This window comes from Psittacula echo (assembly GCF_963264785.1).
Source record: "Psittacula echo genome assembly, chromosome: 21".
NCBI lineage: Eukaryota > Metazoa > Chordata > Aves > Psittaciformes > Psittacidae > Psittacula > Psittacula echo.
Genome location: NC_137757.1, coordinates 4,622,553 through 4,639,340, shown reverse-complemented (window position 1 = coordinate 4,639,340; position 16,788 = coordinate 4,622,553). Strand labels below are relative to the sequence as shown.

The following is a 16,788-nucleotide window of genomic DNA, read 5'->3' as shown; positions in this document are numbered from 1 at the left end:
TCCCTTCAACCCAACCCAGGCTGGGATTCTTGATTCTAAGATTATCCCAATCTACTCGGCCCTTTTTAGGCCATACCTGCAGATTTGGTCCCAGCATCTTTACCTTGGGAAGGAACAGTGCTCAGGTGGCTGAGCGTGGTGGGCGCCATCTCCCCCATGACCGCTGCTTTAAACCAGCATTTGAATTGAACCACAGCAATAAAACCCAGGATTTTGATCGCCTCAAACCCTGCAGCTTCCGGAGGATGCCCAAAGTGTGCCAGGTGGGGTGGCTCCGGCAGGGAGGAGGATGCTCGTGTGATGGGAGGAAGTGCCCACCCTCTGCACCATGTGGCAAAGGGTTAATCACTAATTATGCCAGCATAATGAGCTGCTTTTCCATACCCTTGGAAACGTATGGATTCCCAAAGCGGGGCTGGCAGACGATTTATGATTATTTTGTTAATGTTTCTCTTGTAACAAGCGCAGTTTCCTGGTGATTAATGACCACTTCAGAGCCTGGAATTGCATTTTTGTGTTAGTTAGGAGAGCAGCATGAAAATCCACTTTGTAGTTGAGGCTTTTAAGAGTGGATACGGACAGGAGGAAGAAGAGACGGTTCCTCAGCACCCGGCGCCGCACTGGGTGCTCCAGCCAGGGGAAGGAGCGATGCTCTTGCTCCCCTCTCCTCTAACCCCTCATCATTGTTAATGAGCTATAGTTTATCACAGCATTGGTTAATTAGAGTTATTCATCCTCATTCGTGGCTGGAAAGCAAACCCACTGTTTATAAGGTGCGTTTACTCTTGCAGACATGGAGCCTGGGGGGGATGCAGGGATGGATGGGGGTGAGCTGGGTGACACCAGGGTGATGGTTGCTGTGATTTAATCCCTAAGCCCTCAAGAGCTGGTTTACAAGGGACACCTCAAGCCCAGTGGGTTCAGTCTGACCCCAGGAGCCCTGTGGGTGCTGCGCTGCCTCCGGCTCTCCCAGCCTGCATTGAGTTAATGTGGAATTACTCATTAACTGCTCACAAGATGGACACACATTTTAATTGAGGAGAACAATAATAATCTATTGCCTCTTTGCTGGAGAAGTGAAGGTGTGTCGGCTTCGCTTAGAAATGATGAAGAAAGCTGAGGCTGGGGACGTTTTCTTTGGGGGATGCTCAGTGTTGTGTCTCAGTGGCTTTCCCATGGCAACCAGATGTGGTCCAAGCTCTGCTGGACTTCTTGGAGACCCAACCCCATTGCAGGTGGTCTGGGTTGGGATGTTGGGCTGGGATCCAGCATGGACGGGGCTTGGAGCAAGCTGCTCTAGTGGAAGGTGTCCCTGCCCATAGCAGGGGGTTGGAACTGGAGGATCTTAAGATCCTCTCCAACCGAAACTATTCAAGCCCTGGCCTTGAACACTGCCAGGGATGGGGCAGCCACAGCTTCTCTGGGCACCCTGGGCCAGCGCCTCAGCACCCTCACAGGGAAGAGCTTCTGCCTAAGAGCTCATCTCAGTCTCCCCTCTGGCAGGTTCAAGCCATTCCCCTTGGCCTGTCCCTACAGGCCTCTATTCAACGGGATTTGTTCGTAAGCCCCAGCACTAGGTTCTCACCCACATCATGCCCTGAGTGCTTTCATCCACTGCTGCATGTGCAAAGGGAGGAGAGCTTCCCCCTTGCATGAAATTGAATCAAAGCAAACCAAACAAGCTGTAAAACCGAGTGAAAAATAGTAATAAATAAATGCTGGATGCAATATTGTTCCGTCCTTTCCTCCCAGCTGGGCTGTAGCTGAAGGCTGGATGTTCACCCTGCGCTCAGGCTCCAGCCTGTCAGCGCCAAGAGATGATGATGAGAAATTGGAGCAATATCCAAACCCCAGGCCTGGAAATAAAGGGCATTTGTAAGCTGGGATGTGATCAGAGACCCAAAATGCCCCCGGTTGATTTACACCCCCCTCTCCCTAAAAAAGAACCATCCCGAGGCGATACCAGAGGAGATGGCACCGAGAGTTTTGGGGTTAAAAGTGGTTTATAACAATCCCAGGAGCAAACATTGATGCTCTCAGACAGCTCTGGAAAAGGGGAGGGAACTGGCTCTGACCTTTGCATCCCAAATAACGGGGGTTTTAACTGTTCTGCACATCCGCTGGTGGATGCTGGGGTTAGGGAAGTGCAGAGCTATTCCCCCGCTTCACCCTCACCATCACAGAGGTCTTTTAAAAAAGAGACAAAAATGACCCAAAATGAAACAAATAAGCCCCAAACAGGCTTATTCAAATGGCATGGAGGGGATCTTTAGGCTAGGCCTGCCTAGATTTTCCAACAAAATCCCTTTAAAATCCCACAGGGAGAATGCGGGGACATGCAGAGGTCAGTCTGAGGTGGCCGGGGCAGTGCTGCCCTGTGGGACAGCTCCAGAGCATCTCCCCTATGGGCTGGGATGCTGCCGTGGGCCATGCTGGTGGTTTCACATGTAGACTTAGGGCAGAATGCATGCAGCTGGTGGGAAATGCAGGAGTAGCTCCAGAAAGCTCCTCGTGAGATGGAGAACAAGGTTTCCTCTTGCAATGAGTGCCTGGGGTGTAAACCCAGCAGTTTTCTGGATGCACGTGGTCCTCAAACTCAGCCACACATTGCACAGCTATGAGGCTGTGCCACTCAGTGCTGTTGGGGCAGCTCCTGAATGAGGATTTAGCTCAGGGTGTTCCACTGATCCTTGGGCTTCCCAATTCACTGTGGAGAAACACCAGCACCCCTTGAGCACAAACCAAAGGGTGGGTTGGTGAGGGGATGGGTCTTAAATAACATAGAATCACAGAATGGCTTGGGTGGGAAAGGACCTTCAGATCATGCAGTTCCAACCCCTGCCATGGGCATCTTCTAACATTTTCCTGGCTATTTCCTCTGGGGAGTCTTGTTCACTCTTTGCATTGAACAGGAATAGGGAGGTTTATTTGGATGAGGACACAGAAGTTATTTCATCCTTTCAGGCTGAGATAACTCATCTAATAGCTCTATTACATCCGGCCACGGCACTGCGTCGGGTGTCTGACCACTTGGGGCTGGACAGACGGGGAGGAGAGCAGCGGGATGAGATAATCTATTTTGTCTGTTAAGAAAGAAAAAGGGGTTTGGAGCATTAGTAAAAGGCAGGTGATTTGAGAAAATAGCTGAGAGTTATTAGGGAGAAAGAACAGGATGGGGCTATAATAGGTGGAGGTATAGGAAAGGCAAAAGGGAAGGGGGGTGGAGGGGAAGAGGGAGACTGACTATAGGTATAAAGGGAAAAGGGGGAAAGAAAGGCAAAAGGTAGAAATTTGGGTGTGAAATTGCTGAATTTTCAGTGCAAGGTGCTGGGGGTTGTGTCCCTGCAGCGCTACAAGAGCTGTATCTGCTCCACTTGGAGTGATGTTCAGGGAGGTAATGACTGACCCCATGCCCTATGGGTTTAATGGGGGAAAATGGGGCGTTATTGTGCTGGCAGTAAAATGGGGCATTCTGAAGTGAAATTAAGAATTAAAGGGTTTTGGGGTGGAAGCCTTGGTCAGTGTGGAGATGTTTGTCCACTGCTTTGGGTGAGGCGGGTGGGTGCTGCAGCTCCATCCCATGGGTGCGGGATAAGGGCTTGGGGCAGCTCCTCTCCCTCCATCTACCTTTTGATGGGAATAACTGGGAGCAAACCAACCCTCCCCAAAGCACAGCTGACTCCGGAGAGGTTCAAAGCCCCAAACCTCAGCTTTTTACCCCCAACTAGGGAGAAGCCAAGAGATGTGATGGGGCTGCAACGGCTGTGATTGAGGCTGCTGTCACCGGAGCTGAACACATTTCGCCTTCGGATGGGAGGGACGGTTTCAGTCGAGACCATTTGCAATCACAGCAAGGCCTGTATTTTCCCTGCAAATGACTATATTTGAAGAGTGATTACTTCATTTGAACTCGATTGCTCCTGCAAAGCGCTTGGGGGCTGATGGCAGCAGGGAGATGGGGCTGGGAAAGGGCTGGGAGGGACCATGGGCTCACCCTGCAGGGTGCTGAGCGGTCCCTGTCCCCCAAACCCTTGGCTCAGGCTGGAATCAGGGATGGGATTTGCACCCCAGCAATGGAATGGAGCTGGGTCCTGATGGGTTGTCACCATAGCTGCATGGAGCAGTGCTGTGCTTCCTTCCTCCCTGCTTCTCTTTGTCCCTCCTTTCTTCCCTCCATGCAGGTTAGTGCTGTGCAGGATGGGTGCTGTGCTGCAGCCCCTGTCCCTGGGACACTGTGACAGTCCCTTTGCCAAGCTTTCCCCCCTTTCTGACCTGTTACACAAAGGGGATCGAGCTGGATGTGCTGCAGGGGGAAATGTCCTCATGCAGAGCCCTGCGGGCAATTCCTGCTCGTCCCAAACCTGCTGGCAATGGGAATGCACCCCCTCCATGCATACATGCATCCCCTTGATGCAGCCCCTCTGTGCATGCATACATCTGACCCATACATCCCTTCCATGCATACCTATGCCCCTTTCATGTGTCCCTTTCATACACATCTGCCATGCATCTTTCCATGCATGCATCGCCTCCATGGATGCACGCATCCTCTCCATGCATGTATGCATCCCCTTCAAGCATGCATGCATCCCCTCTGTGCACACATCCTTTCCATGCATCTATGCAACCTTTCCATACATACATCCCCTCTATGGATGTGTACATCCCACCCATGCGTGCATGCATCCCCTCTAAGCATCCCTTCCATGCATCCCCTTCATGCATGCATGCAGCCTCTCATTGTCCCCTCCATGCATACATCCCCTCCATGCAGCCAGCAGTGCCACCCTGCTGGGGGGCTCCTCCAAACCCCGTTCCTGGGAAGGATCCCATGGGAGCTATCGGGTGCCTGGGGCCAGCACCAGCCCTTCACAGAAACAAGGCCCCTTTGTGAAGCCAATGTTACCCTCCAGCTCCTCTCATGCAGAATTGGTCCCCATGGGGGTGGCAGGTCCTGGGTCTTGGATGATCCTGGTTACACAGCACGGATCTAGTACCAAATCAGTGCCAGAGCTCACCCGAGGAGGTTGGGATTGGGAATTCCCCCGCTGTGGGGTGATGGAGCAGGATGGTGACCCACTGGGGAATTAGGGATGTCTTTGCTTGATAAAAAAAACCCCTTCTTAATTTGGGGGGGAACCTGCAGAGCCAGCGCTGTGCCAGCCCCCTCCTGCCGTCACATCCAAGTGGCTTAATTCCTTTCTCAGGGCACTGTTTTAACAGGCTTTAGCCTCATAGGGACAGGATTTGTCCCAGTGGCTCCATCCTTGGCATGGGACGCCCCTGTGCCCCCCACCTTGTGGCCTTTCTCCCCTTCTCCTCCTTCTCCTCCCCATGGGATGAAGGCCCTGCAGAGCATTCCCAGTTTTCCCATGCTCAGTCATTAACTGATGCTCCATCCGATGATTCACCCGGCAAAAAACTCCTCAGCTCCCAGGAAAAAAATCATCTTTGGAATGAAGTTGCAATGATGCAGCTGTGGCTGGGATTAAACCCACGGGAGCCACAGACTTTCCCCACTGGGTACCCCAAGAACTGGCTCCCGATGCTTCCCGGTTTTCCTGCTGGGCGTTTATCTGGGTCTGGATTTGACCCCTAATAAATAAGCCATGGACATGGAGGAGCAGCACAGCAGCATCCCTGGCAATGAACCTGGAGAAAGCTTTTCGGTGCTGGCAATGGCATCATCCTGCTCCTAGGACCGGGATCTTCCCATTGGATCCACCTGTGCCCCTTGCTGGGTGCTGGCACTGGTGCTGCCTGCTCAGGGCTGCATCAGCACAGAGTGCTGCTACTGCTGGCGCTTCTCCTTGCGTGCCTGGGGGACAATTCCCGGTATTTCCAGCATCATTCCCTCCATTTTCCAGGTTTTCCTCTGCTGGAGCAGTTTTCCCACCCTGGAGCCGCACGCGGTGACCCGGGCACGGATCACGCTGGGAAGCTGAGGGAAAGCTCCCCCTTTCCTCGCTCCAAACCTTTGGAAAAACATTTTCCTTCAGAATTAGGGCCGGAGAGGATGCTGTGAACAAGGAGCCTTTCATCCCCGCTGGCACGGCCGATGGGGACACCGGGGGCTGCCAGCGCTGTGTCCCTGCTGCAAAGGGACAGAGCTTTTCCTCCTTCCTGCTTGCTCCAGGATCCTTCCTGCACCTCACACCCTCCGTCACCCCCCTCCCATGCAAGCGATGGTGGCCTTGTTGGGTGCCACCACCCCCCCGTGGAGCCTTGGCCATGTTCGCATGTCACCATCCTGGGCAGGAAGCATCAGTCCCTGTCCCTTGAGGACATCCAGTGGGACACGGCAGCATCTGGGGGAGATTCAGGGGCTGAGCATCCCCGGGGCGGGCAGGTCCCTCCATCCTCAGGGCCCTTGGGTGCTGGGGAGCACCCACCCCTCGGGGTGTCCCCCCCTTTGCTCAGCTCTGCCGCTGCACCCATTGCCCTGATACCCCAATACCCCCTGCCCGGCCTCCCCCCAACACCCCCTCTGCAGCTGGGCACCCCTGAAACCAGGGACCCCCCAAAGCTTTGGACCCCCTTGTACGCAGTGAGCCCCCCACAGCCTCCCCCTGGACCTGGGGCACCCCTGCATCCTGGACCCCCCCCTGCAGTTGGGGACTCCCCAAAGCCTTGCACCCCTCTGCAGCCGGGGCCCCTCTTGCAATTGAGGACCCCCAAAGCCTTTCACCCCCTGCAACTTCGTACCCATGCACCCGCGCACCCCTGGAACCGGCACCCCCCAAAGCCTTGCACCCCATTGCAAGGGAGCCCTCCCCACACCCAGGGCCCCCACAACTCCACCCCTGCACCCCCAGACCCTCCCATGCACCGTGCATCCCCCTGCACCCCTCTACACCCGCAGCCCCCCCCGCAACCGGGACCCCCCCGGCAGGCTCCCCCCGCGCTCCCCATCCTGCCCCGGGGGTGCCGTTCACCCGCAGCCGCTCCCCCCCTCCCCGTTACCGGTAACTCCCCCCTCCAGTACCGCCCCCCCCCTCCCCATCGCACCGTCGGGAGGCGGGGCTGGCACTGCTCGCGGCGGCCGGCAGGGGGCGCCCCCGGCCTGCCCGCGCTGCCGGTGCCGCCGCCGCCGGTGGTGGTGGTGGTGGTGCCGGTGCCGCCGGTAGCGGCGTGTCCCGCGCGGCGGCGCTGACGTCAGGGCGGAGCGAGAGGAGCCGCCGCCGTCGCCGTGCGGGCACCGCCGCTATTTGAGGCGCGGGGCGGGCGCGTGGCCCCGCTGCGCCACCGCTACCGGAACCGCGGGGCCCGGACCCATCCCGCACCCCTCGGTACCGGACCCTCCGTTCAACCTCCCCCCCCCCCCCCCCTCCCCGGGTCCCTCCGGTCTCTCCTGCCCCCCGGCCGCACCATGCGCAGCGCCCCGGCGCTGCTCCTCGCCCTCGCCCTGCGGGTCTGCGCGCTGGACACCGAGACCCCCGCCGGTAAGAACGGAGCGGGGGGTGTGTGGGGGGGCACCCGGTACGAGCTGGTTCCTGCCCGTCCCGCCGCGGGTGAGCGGCAGCCGAGTTCGGGACGCTGGGGCTGGGGGGGGGGGGTGTGTGTTTGGCTGCGCCGCCTGCACCGGAGCTGAGCCCGCGTCCGTAACGGAGCGGCCCCGGGAAGGCAAAACTTCCCCCTGCGCTCGGGGTGTCACCGCATGCGCTCCGGTGGGGGGCTCGGGGACCCTGATGGAGGAACAAGTGGCGGCCGGGGCTGGTGCCGCCTGCAGCCCCGGCTCCCTCCCGCCGCGGGTTTGGGTCTGTTTCCTTCATTGTGGTGTTTTTCCTCGGTCCCCGCCGAGCCGGACCCTGCGAGGGGCTGGGGCGAAGGCACAGGCGGGGTGCGGGGACCCATCGGGGGGCAGGAGCGGGGCTGTTGGATTTAGGGGCTCCCGAGCTGCTGCCGGGGGCTGCGAGTGCGTTTTACAGGGGGAAACTGAGGCAGAGGGAGAAGGAGCTGATTCTTTGGTCTGAGAGGACCCCGGTGCTGCAGCCTCCAGCTCCTGGGTGATGCTCGGTGCGTTAAGGGGTGGTTTTTGGCTGGTTCTTCAGGTTGTTTCACCTTTACAAACCTGCGTGTTGGTGCATTGATTTTTAGGGGTTGTTTGGGGTAGTGGCCTCCCTCCAAACAACTATAAATAGTGGCACCCATCAGCAGAAAGCAGAATAAGTCTGACCCGTGCGGCGGGGAGACAAGGGATGGATGGATGGGGGGAATACGAAGTAGTTGAGGCTCTCTGTGGCTCATGGAAGGTGGAGGGAATGGGTTTCTATGTGTGCCGGGTTGGGGGCAGATGCTGCTCTGTGCATGGAGCAGCCCCTGCTTCAGGGCAGAGCAAGGACGCAATGGGGAAACTGAGGTGCGCAGCTGGGGAGGGTCTCGGAGCCCTCTGCCAGAGCAAGGGGGTTCTGCACCCATCCGGGTGTTAGAGGAAGGGTCCTGAGCTGTGCTGCTCCCCGGTCCTGGGGTGTATGGTGTTGATGGCTGAGCTGCTGCGGGCTGTGAGGAGCAGGATGGGGACGTGGTGCTGGGGCTGGGGGGGCTCTGTAGGGAGCAGAGACCCCTTTCCCCTCTGTGAGCTTCCTCCCTGGCAAGATGGCATTTGCAAAGGGCAGGATCCTGGTGTAAATCAGAGCGTGTTTATTCCAGCGCTCCCCTGGTAGATGCAGAGCAGGCTCAGCGCTGCGGTGAGGGGCTGCCCCAGCCCCCTGGCTCTGTGGCAGGCTGCTTCCTCCATGAATCCTGGTGTGTTCCCTCCTGCCCATGTGGCTTGACTGGCGGCAGGGATGTTGCTGCCTGCAGGGACCCCAAAGCCAGCCACGGGGACAACCGGCTGCTTGTCTCTGAGGGTATTTGGAACCTGGGTGGTTCTTGCTGCTCCTTTGCATGGAATGGGTGCAGTGTGATCCCTTCTGGGAGTGGGGGACCTGAGGCATGGAATGCCTGGGAGCTGTGGCCCCCCATGAGCAAGTGGCTGAGCTGGGGGAGAAGCCGTGTGCCCTGCTCACAGCCTCCCCACTGCTTTGGGATGCTCTTTGAACAAAGTTCTGCGGTTCATTAAGATTTCCCAGTGATGAAGCTGTCGGCACACGGCTGTGTCCTGCTTGTCCTAGAATCCCAGAGCCAGCTGGGCTGGAAGAGAGCTTTATAATCATCGAGCCCAACGGTTAGAGCCCGGGAGGGGGTTTGGATGGTGGGTGCCGAACCGAGCGGTCCCTTGCGCTGTGTGTCAGTGGTGGGGACCCGCGAGCTGTCACCGATGGGATTTGCCAGCTTCATCTTTCCCCCTCGGGGCTCTTTGGAATAAAACCCGGAGCCTTCCCTCTCCGAGCTCGGAGCAGGCTGGCTTGAAGGGCTCCAACCTGGGCAGGCTCTGCTCCTTATCCCTATCGCTGCTAGGAGCGGGCACATCTCCGCTCCTCCACACCCCAAAACTTCAGCCCTAAGTTGCATTCCCTGTGTACCCCAACCCGCATCCCGCCATGCTCCCGGGCTGTTTTCCAGGCGCTGCGTGGCACTCCCGCTGTAATTATGCGGAAGCTGCTTGCGCTTGGCTTCGCCTTCGTTAGCAGCAATTAAACACACACAGTATTTGGGTTTGCAGCTTCCACTTCGGAGCTTGGTGCTGCTGGGGGGCCCTGGACGTCTGCTGGTGGCGTCTCCGGTGGCACTAGGGCTGGTTTGGTGGTGCTCTGAGGGGTGCTTGGGTCAGAGGAGCCCCTCAGTGGGGGTCCTGTCACCCCCTGGGACAAGCAGGCAGGAGGCAGCAGGGGTGACCTGACCCCTGTCGCTGGGTTGTCTTGGCTGGGTGAATGGGAACTGCAGAGCAGACGCCGTCCCCAGGGCTGGGATTGGGGTTGGGAAGCACAACAACCCCGTTAACCGTTAACCACAGCGTCTGCAGCAGCGGGGTCACGGGAGGATGCTCCGGGAAGCGGGATGCTGTGGCTGCGTGCCCCTGCGCAGGGGCTGTCCCCAAGCAGTGGGGTCAGTGTTTTGTGCTCTCTGTGTGCTCGGGTGCCTGATCCTGCTCTTCCCGGGGTTTATTTCCTTCCACCTGGCTGCCGATGGGCATTTTCCTTCCTCCCCACCCCATCTGGCATTACGTTTTCCTTGTTTGTTTCAGGCTTGGATGTTTTTCCCCTCCCTGCTTGTTCTGCCAGGGAAGAGGCTCTTTCTCTTGCTTGCTCCTCTATGTGTGTTTTTAATGCCATGGCCTTTCCTGGAGCATCCAGACAGTGCAAACACCCCTCAGTCTCCTGCATGTGGATGCTCTGGAGAATCCCATTGATGTGACCAGGGCAAAGGCTTCCAGCTCCCAAGCCCTTGGCTCTCCAGTGTCCTCTCTCCATGCACTGGAGCCTGGTGGATCTTTATCATCTGAGAGGGTGAAGAAGAGTTTAGGGATGCTCCAGGTGATAGGGATGCTCTGAGTGATGCTGATGCTCCTGAGTGGCACTGTCCCTCTGGTTCCATATCAGAGATCCTCATTGGAAGGTGGCAATGCCTGTTTTTCCTCCCCACCAAGACTCACTGTTGCGTTTGCCCTGTTTTTGCCCTCTTCTTGCTCCGAATCTCCTGTTTCATGTGGTGACTCTGGGTGTTTGGACCTGCCCTGATCTGCTTTCGGGAACAGGGATCCTGGTGAGTCACCTCCTGGCTCAAACTGCACATTTTTCCCTTTATTATCCAAACTAAGACAAACCAGCCCCATTCCAGCTTCCTTGGGAGCTTTCCCGGAGCAAAGCCCAGCAGGAAGAAGAGGGGAAGCAGAGACACCTCCTGGAAGGCAAAGGCAGATGCTTGTTGGTGGCTCTGGCTGCAACAGCCTCCTTGCTGGCTCTTGATGCTGGTTTCCCTTTGGATGGAGCTTTTCCATTGCATACAACCCATCACCCCATCCTCGCTCTGCAGAGGGGCTCAGAGCCCAAAGCATCCCACACAAATCCTCTCCTGGGATTTGCTGCTTTGCTTTTTAGCAGCCATGCAAGGGTTAAACAGGAGGAGATGGTGAGGCAGAGGCAGGTAAATCCCTGCTGCATGCTTGGAGCTGGGAGGTAGCGCAGGCTCCGGGAGCCTTATCCACACATCTCTGCCATCTGCCTGCTTAAACCTCCATAAATAAGCTTTTTAATAATCTATTATTAACATGCACTATAATTGTCTTATTAGACATGTCTGGGAACCTTTAGTTACCGCATGATTAAATGTCAGGATTCCCAAACCTCTTCTCCCTGAAGGCAGCTTGGGATTTACTTTGGATCTCACCCTCCCATTCCAAGCTGGAGAAACCCACTTGAACATGGGGAAACTGAGGCTTTCTCCTCTGGGACAAGGAGGATTCCCAGCAATTAGTGCCCCGGAGCTAATTGCCTCCTCCTTGGCAGCCTTAAAATAAATAAGTCCTGGAGATGGAGCTTTTCCTTTCCGCTGCAGGTGGCCTGGCAGAAGCTGCTGCTTTTTCCCTGTGCCGGGATGGATGCGGATGGGTGATGGGATGGATGCGGATGAGTGATGGGATGGAGGAGAGGGGATGCCGGCCTCCATGCCTAGAGGGGTCCTGGGAACGTGGGCCCTGCCTTTCATTTTGAAGCCAGCAGTGTTGTTCCTGCTTCCGAGATGATCGTTTGCTGCAGCTCATCCCCTGGCTGCTTTCATGCTCCTCCAGGTCCTGCCTGGGGTGTTATGGCCCTGCTTTGCAGGCAGGGTGCTGGTGGTGGGGATACAGCTATCCTGGGGTAGCCCATGGGTTTCCTATAGGTTTAAGGGGCTCTTTGCACCCCAGTTTCTGCCATCTGGAGAGCAAATCCAGGCATGGATCGTGGCAGCTCTGTGAGCTGGGATGGGGCTGTCCCTGGGGACCTCTGCCAGACCCCACATCTGGGTGCTGATGCTCTGCCCACTGTGGGAGCAGGACAGCAAAGCTGCCCCCATGGATGTGGGGCTGTTCCCATGGGGAACCATCCATTAGGGTGCCAGGGCAGCTCTGAGGTATTGGTGGGGCTGCAGTGGGAGTGCAGGGAGTGTGATGCTCCTTCAGTTTGGGGTTCAGTGGGGTCCTGGTGTGTGGTTTCGCCCCCTCCTTCCCTGTCAGACTCCCAGCAAAAGAGCCTCCTGCCTGGTTTTGGCCATAAATCTGTGTCTCCTCACCTTCCTGCAGCCCCAAAGTGCTCCAGATGCTGAAACAGGAGCTGGGGGAGGCTTGGTGGGTGCTTGGCACCCCTCATGTCCCCTCACTGCAGCTGGATGTGTTGCAGCCAGAGCAAATCTCAGACTGGTTTTGTTTTACCCTGTTTTCTTACCGTGTTTTGTTTGATTTGGCTTAAAAACCATTGGAGAATCACCCCCAACAAGGTGACTGTGCTGGTGCAGGGCTGCATGGGGCTGGCAGAGGGTCCATCCTTCCCCATGCTGGGTACTGGGGACCCTCTTGCCTGGGAGCCCTACATAAGCCAGTAGACAGCTTTGACTTCCTAGCCCCCCTCCTCCATGGATCAAAGACTATAGAATCAAGATCAAGGTTGGAAAAGACCTTTAAGAGCATCAAGATCAATCCTTACCCCAGCACTGCCATGACCACCACTAACCCATGGCACTGAGGGCCTCGTCTCCACGGTGTGTGAGCGCTTGCAGGGATCAACCCTTTCTTGCCATCATTAAACCAATCAGGGTTGTGGATGCAGCGTTTGGCTTGAGATGCTCGGAGCTCTGCCAGGACAGGACCAGGGGATGGCGATGACCTGATGTGTCTTAATGAGGCCACTGTCCCTGCGGCCGCTCGGGGTGGCTGCAGATGACAGTGTGTGGACATGAGCCGCTGGGCACTGGAGCCTGGGGTGTGCTTCGTGCTGGAGACCTGCAGCCTAATGAGCCCAATTAGCCCAGCGGAGGAGCCAGTGCTGCTCTGCTCAAGGTGCTTCACCCTGCGGTTGGTCCATTGGCTGCTGCATGGGTCACCGGGAGCGGGATGTCACCATGAGGAGAACAGTGACCAGTCTGGAATAGGAGATGCAATGCTGCAGCCCAGCCACTTCCCTAGTGCTGAGCCTCATCTTTGGGATGCTGCCCGGGGGTCGTCTTGCTGCCTGCCAGGAGATGATGGAAATGGCTTTTTCTCTGATGGGCCAGAGGCGGCGGAGCACCGTGGCCGCTCGCTCATGGAGGTGAAGGCAGGCGGAAGGATGGACTATGGACAAACTGCGTTTCGTTGCTTGGATGGATTTGGAGGTGTCCATGGAGCTGCTGTGGTTTGGGGATGCTCTGAAGGGCTCTTTAGGGTGCAGCCCCCTCCCTGTCCTGTGCTGTGTGCCCTGATGCCTCAGTTCCCCCCACATCTCCAGCTGTGATGGAGCAGCAAGTCCCTGCGGATCCACCCAAGGATGGGGTCTCCTCTGAAGCCTTTCCCCTGCAGCTGGCAGCCCACTCATGGGGACAGGGATCTGTTGTGGGGCAGGGCAACCCCACACATTCTCAGGTGCCAGGCCCTGGGTCATGCCCAGCTTCTAACCCCTCCACAGCGCATCCGTGCCCATCAGCAGAGGCACATCAACCTGTGGGTAGCAGAATGAATGCTCATCATGGCTAGGTGCTATACTGGGGGTGACTAAATTAGCAGGGATGGGGGATCCCTGGTCACCTCAAAGTCCCCTCTTGTGTGGGTTTGGTGGCAATGGGGCACCCATGGAGGTGGGTGCTGAAGCTTTCCATGGTGTTCATGAGGAAGGAGCGGCTCAGGGTTGACTTTCAAAGCCCCCCTCCACTGTCAGGCTCCGTCCTCTCTCCATGGGGATGTGATGCAGGTTTGGCCACTGCCCAGCCACGTTTTTCCCCGAGGACTTTCCTATTTCTGCGCATTTTGGACCGTGGTTTCTGCTGTCTCCTGAGTGCTTACATCCCATTGATTTTTTTCTGCATCCAGGAAGCAGGCTGCTTTTCTCGGGTCCTAACAGTATCAAACCGAAGCAGCGCATCTCTTGTGTTGGCCTAGTTCTCTTTTCATTAGCTGAACTTCTCATTTCATATCTCACCTGGGCTCCTGCCTGGGGAGCTGCTGCTCAGTGTGTCTGGCTCTGTGCAAAGGACTGTCTCCTGCCTTGATTCCCATGTTCTGTCGGGGATGGGAACAGGGAGCTGGATGGGGGAGGATGCATCCCAGTTCTTCCCTGTGTGGAGGCGCTGGCGCAGGGTGCCCAGAGAAGCTGTGGCTGCCCCATCCCTGGCAGTGTTCAAGGCCAGGTCGGACACAGGGGCTTGGAGCAAGCTGCTCCAGTGGAAGGGGTCCCTGCCCGTGGCAGGGGTTGGAGCTGGAGGAGCTTTAAGGGCCCTTCCAAGCCAAACCATTCCATGATAATCAGTGTAATCCTGGTGTTTTTAGCAAGGATGCTGCAGGTCAGCCCCCCTGCCCTGTGTGCTCGCTGCTTGGCGGTGGCTTTCCTTTCCCTGTGAGCCTTCCCACGGGGAATGTGGTGTGGGTGCTGCATTGGGATTGCTGGAAATCCAGCTTTGGAAGGGGGCTCCAGGCTCAGAGGGAGGGCGATGCCTTCCCTTGCCTCGGAGGGCTGGGGAAGGGGGCTTGGAGTGCTGCTGGGGAGTGGGTATTGGAGCAACCGGGGTGGAGAGGAGGAAGTCGGGATGGATGGATGCATGGATGCTCCCTCTTGGCTGCCAGCACCATCCATGAATCCATCCTGCACCAGGCTGTTGGCCGCAAGTTCGTCTTTGTGTGACCAACCTCAAGGTTTTGCTGTTGGGAACATGGATTCAAGCCCATTGCTTCGGTGCACCGAGTCTGCCAGGTCTCAGCAGTGCGGCAGCATCCCTGCTGGTGCCGTGCTCCTGCCTGCTCACCCTTAGAGCCAGAGCAGGCAGGGGCTGGTGTGTGCCTGCATCTCAGCTGGGTTTTTATAGGGCCTATGAAAACAAGGGGGGTAGGGGCAGACTTCGAGCAGCTTTCTGGGGATAAAAGAAGGGAGATTTGATTTGGTTTGGTTTTAGCATCTGCAAAGCAAACCTGGTGCTGCCAGCGACGAGGGGAGGTATTGAAAGCAATAAATAAGCTGGTGAGCAAAGGCATCCGCAGGCTTCTGCAGCTCTGGATTTACAAGGTGCTGTCTCCAAGTGCCACTGCTTTTATGCCCGATGTCTGCATAGGTGTCTGCACCCAGGGCCCTGGGGGAATGCTCTGAGCAGTTAATAACCTATGGGTGGCACTGGGATGCTGATGGAGACCCTGAGATGAGTTTGCTGGACCTGCTGGGTTTTAGCCCAGCCTCAAGGATGGATGAACTGAACTTGCTGATGGGGTTTTGGGGCTCAGTTCGTTGTATCCCCCCCCTTTGCCTGGCCAGTGGTCCAGCACTCTTCCTCCAGAGCCATGACAGGGGCTCCCTGGGCACAAAGGGGCTCAGGGGGTTGCGCTGAGACCTGCTCCTGCTCTGCTCTTCCCTTCCTTCTCGCTCCTCTTCCTCCCATCCTCATCTCCCCCAGGGGCTGGGGAGTGGATGCTGGGCACGGTGAGGACCGGGTGGCTCTGTCGCTGGCTGCTTTTGCCACGTGAGGGCTCTTTGATAACGCAAGTGGCTCTGTTTTCTGCCTTGAAAGGCCATAAATAACCCAGGCGAGCTGCTCCCTGCGGCCCCGTGTGCTGGCACCCGCTCCATCATGGACGGATTAGCCCACCGGTGTGCGTCGCTCCTGCATCCATCACCACAGAGGTGGTACCCGGAGAGGGGAGGCTGCGGGGGGGAACGGACGATGAAAGGTTTCCCCCATCTTTCTCCCCTGCAAAACGGGGTTAATTTGGAAAACTTGGTCTTTCCCTTGATTTCTGCAGCTGGTGTTGGAGCCCCTCGGGGCTGGGATGGTGCTGCTGCTGTATCATAGGGCAGCTGCTTTCCCCGCCTGAACTTGTACCAGGGACCATCCCCATGTCCTCAGGGATTCCCCAGAAGCACCAATTCATCCTTGGCGCTCAGGGTCCTGCTCTCTCTGGGTCCATAGGCATGTATGGTTGTTAGCTTTCAGCATAGCCATGGGGACCTCATGGTAATAAAGGAGCCAGGGGACAGAAATGAGCTTTCCTCCCCCTCTTTTCAGTTTCTTTTGGTTTTTTCCCCCCTTTTTTACCATTTCCCCCCAGGGTGCCAGGTCACCGCATAGCCCAGGAGCTGTAATTGCACAGTGAGCAATCAATACGAGCAGGATGGAGGTTTCTGAAGGCCTGCCTTGTTTTCCTTTGTATGGAGTCGCAGAGGCAGCCCTGAGGTTGTTAATTAAGTGATAGTTCATTATGAAAGCACTTGTGTTGCAGGTTAGTGGCCTCCTGGCCAGGCAGCTCCAGGGGCATCCTGTGCTGCAGGACCTGAGTGTGGATAACAGAGGAGTGATGCTGGGCCTTCCCAGGGAACCAGCCCTGGACAGATCCTGATGCTGTGCATGGGCAGCACTTGGATGTGGTGTTAAATGCACGCATCCACCTCAGCCACGGGGCTGGAACCTCTTGGCTTGTGCCCCACAGCATCACTGCAGGACACCCGGGGGGGTGCGATGCCGGGCTGCATCATTGGGGTGATGCAGGACCCTGGTCCCGGCTGTGCTGATCCCTGTGGGAGCTGCTTTTTGGGGTGAGAGGGAAGGGGAGCTGCATTTTGCAGCTGGATGTGCCCCAAGGAAGGACTCTGGCAAGCAAGATCAGTTATTCCCCCATTACTTTTAGATGCATCTTCATGGTAAGGGGATGCGTGGTGCACCTGGTCCTTGCCCATGCACAAGCTGGCCCCGTGGCATTGC

At 57.1% G+C, this 16,788-nt stretch overlaps 1 protein-coding gene across 1 annotated transcript in view; it reads left to right on the top strand.

Annotated features, from left to right (window-relative positions):
- Positions 1-7,369: 7,369 nt before the first annotated feature.
- PTPRU (protein tyrosine phosphatase receptor type U) overlaps positions 7,370-16,788 on the top strand; it is a gene marked incomplete at both ends in the record, with an annotated part of 54,482 nt that continues 45,063 nt past the window's right edge. Inside the window, one exon of the mRNA XM_080632553.1 lies at positions 7,370-7,442. Within this exon, the coding sequence (XP_080488679.1) occupies positions 7,370-7,442 (73 nt within the window). The remainder of the gene's footprint in view (positions 7,443-16,788) is intronic.